The 2,966-nt window shown below is 35.1% G+C and overlaps 1 protein-coding gene across 2 annotated transcripts in view; it reads right to left on the bottom strand.

Moving 5' to 3' along the window:
* Nucleotides 1-1,127: 1,127 nt before the first annotated feature.
* The window catches only part of akap8l (A kinase (PRKA) anchor protein 8-like), a 14,422-nt gene continuing 12,583 nt past the window's right edge, over nucleotides 1,128-2,966 (bottom strand). For both annotated transcript variants that reach the window (XM_037689798.1, XM_037689800.1), the window contains one exon: nucleotides 1,128-2,245. In XM_037689798.1, the coding sequence (XP_037545726.1) occupies nucleotides 1,826-2,245 (420 nt within the window). In that variant the 3' untranslated portion in view covers nucleotides 1,128-1,825. The remainder of the gene's footprint in view (nucleotides 2,246-2,966) is intronic.

The raw sequence follows: 2,966 nt of genomic DNA, 5'->3' as shown, positions 1-2,966 counted from the left end.
ATTATGACATCATAATGAAGTATTTTGTGGATGGTTCAAGGATTTACGTTTTTATCATTTTGCTGATCTACACTATTTTGCATCTTGATTTTATTTTGAAATAGCAAGTACATTTTTCTGTAGCAAGGACTTAAGAAACAATCTGATTTGGATGATTTGTCAGTGTATCCCACAACAAACAAGTATTAATTATGTTTTTACTGATATTTTCAGAAAAATATTGCTTTCTAGTCCTGTATAACTCATTGTTTAAGTTACATTGCTTATAGAGGTCATTATGAATTTAAAGTTTAGTTTTTCCTCCATGTACGTTCTGCTTTCCTGCATTGATTTCCAGTTCCTTACCACTACAATGTTCCTCCATGGAGTTTTTGACAGCTCAAGGTCGTTTTAGTTTTAATACGAGCAATAGCATCAACAGTTGAGCTTTTCTGATCAAGTTTATCTAGACGTTCATCAGCTGCATGTCCCTTCACGGCTTTGACATTATGGTTTCCATAAACTTTGTATTTTTATTTATGTATCGTATTAACAGACACAGGGGTCAACTGAGGATTTAGAATAATGTGTAGGATAAAAACTCCTAAAATGATCAGAAAAAAGCAAGTCTTTAACATGTGGTAGTTGGACTTGGAACAGTAGTCGTATCAAATCTATCTCCAAAACAGCTTAAAAAAAAAAAAAATCAGGTAAAGAACACATTTAAATTAAGTTTTATATGCCAAACAAACTAGGTTCTTACTTTTATAGGAGACTGAATTATTTTAATGGTCTTCTTTCTGATGAGTTGCATTTAATATTTGAAACGTTTTAAGTAAACCAGACTTTTCTGAACCCCCCCCCCCACAAAAAAGGTAAACCAGAATTAATGCAGCATCCAGAAATTATGGAGTTACCGAGACCACTGTTGACAAAGCATAACAAATTTGTAAATATATACAATAGGTATTTTAATTAAACCCTGCAACATAATTTAGTGCTGCAAATTAAACAGAAAACTTCTCTAGGATAACTACTCATAATTGCAATTTACTTTCAATGTTCAATAATATCACACCAAATAAATCTGCATTCCATCCTGCTATTCGGACAAGCATCTTAATTTGATTGAAAGACGACAAATAAAAAAGGGATTTAACAAGTTTATTTCTTCGCTGAAACAACACAATCACAACTATATTCTGAATAATTCAGAATATTCCACATTTCCTATAAACTGTGCTCAAACCCGACTTGTCTATCCCCCATATTTGGAATATAATCATCCATCAATTTTTATTTTCTGTGATCTAGGAAACTGCGTAAAATGAGAAACATGACACCCAGGATCTCAATTGGTTTTAAAAACAACTTAAGAGGTTTCATGAAAGGAACAATATATTCAAAACAAAAAAATGGACATTTGTGAAATATGACAATTTACCTTCTTCACTTAAGAGGGGGGAGAAAAAAAACAAAAACACTTTTGCTTTCATTAACAAAAAATACACAAGCAGGTAATCACTGAGAATTAAGACAAAAAAAAAAAAAAAAAAAAAAAAGAGAGACCGCGGACGTCTACAGAAAGATTTTGGTACACAATCATGCATAAATTTGGAGTTCTTGTATGTAAATTTTCAAGTTTCTTTTTTTTTCCATTTTATTCTTAGCATGAAAGAATTGTTATACTCAAAATGTAAAATCCTTGCTAATAAGAAAAAAAGGGAAGCAAAAACTCAACTAGCAAATGACAGAAGAGGTATGTACATGTAATTTTCCTAGCATTAAATGGATAGTAGGGGGAAGGTCACCCACTGGTCAAAATAGAACCAAAAAGCTACAAAAGTCACTCAGCATCCCCTTCGTTTGCTTCCTGGTCACCCTGTAACCCATCTTCAGCAAACTCATCATGCACAACATATCCTTCATCCTCTTCCTCTTCCTCTCCAAGAGCAAAACCTTCATCTCCTTGGTTTTCCTGCTCATGCTCCTCCTCCATCTTTTCTTCCTCCTCCTCCACGGCTGCTGCTTGTGGTGCTGCGTCTGCCTCCTCCTCTTTCTCAACTGCTGCTGAAGTTTCCAGTGGTGCTGCTGCTTCTTCTTTCGGCGCCCCTTTATCTGCATCTCCCTCAGGTTCACCTTGGACCTGGGTGCCTGTTGCCTGGTTGTCTGCTGTTTCACCCGTTAACTCCACTTCTGACACGTCCATTGCAGCAGAGCCCTCTGGATCTTGGTCGTCATGTTTACCATCAAATGGGTTCTCGCCCTGATGACAACAAGGTTTATTCATTAAAATAAAACAAAAATAAAAAATAAACATCTAAACCTGATTGCTGATTAAAATGCAAGTTATCGCCCCATTCAAGTACAGACTCCCAGTATTTCCCAGAGTAAATCCTGAAATTCCAGAAGATATTTCAGTCATATAAAAACACACAGAACTTGGTGTTTTAATTGGCGGGAAGAATCACATTCAGAGATGACAGTAAGTATACTGTAGCATACAGTAAGTGTAGTAATTATTATTAATTTTATAGCATAACATCAGATACAAAAAAAAGTCAGCATACTGTGTACACTGTAGAACAGAACATGCAGTCAATAAAACTAGAATACTAGCATACATGTACACGTAAAATATACGGAACAAAAATATAAATTTTGTTTTTGCTCACAATTTTTATGAGCTGAACTCAAAGATCTGACTTTTTCTATGTACACAAAAGGAATTTCTCAAATATTGCTCAGAAATTTGTGTAAACCTGCATTAGTGAGCACTTCTCCTTTGCGGAGATAACCCACCCACCTCACAGGTGTGGCACTTTGAGATTTTTGTTAATGAAAAGTGCGTTACAAATTAAATTCATTATTATTATTATTATATCAAGATGCTGATTAGACAGCATGACTGTTGAACAGGTGTGCCTTACGTTGGCCAAAATAAAAGGACACTCCAAAATGTGTGTGTGTGTGTGTGTGTGGGGGGG

This window comes from Nematolebias whitei, chromosome 16, assembly GCF_014905685.2.
Source record: "Nematolebias whitei isolate Nwh7 chromosome 16, NemWhi1, whole genome shotgun sequence".
NCBI lineage: Eukaryota > Metazoa > Chordata > Actinopteri > Cyprinodontiformes > Rivulidae > Nematolebias > Nematolebias whitei.
The sequence above is the reverse complement of the archived record's forward strand: the minus strand, read 5'-3'. Positions and strand labels throughout refer to the sequence as shown.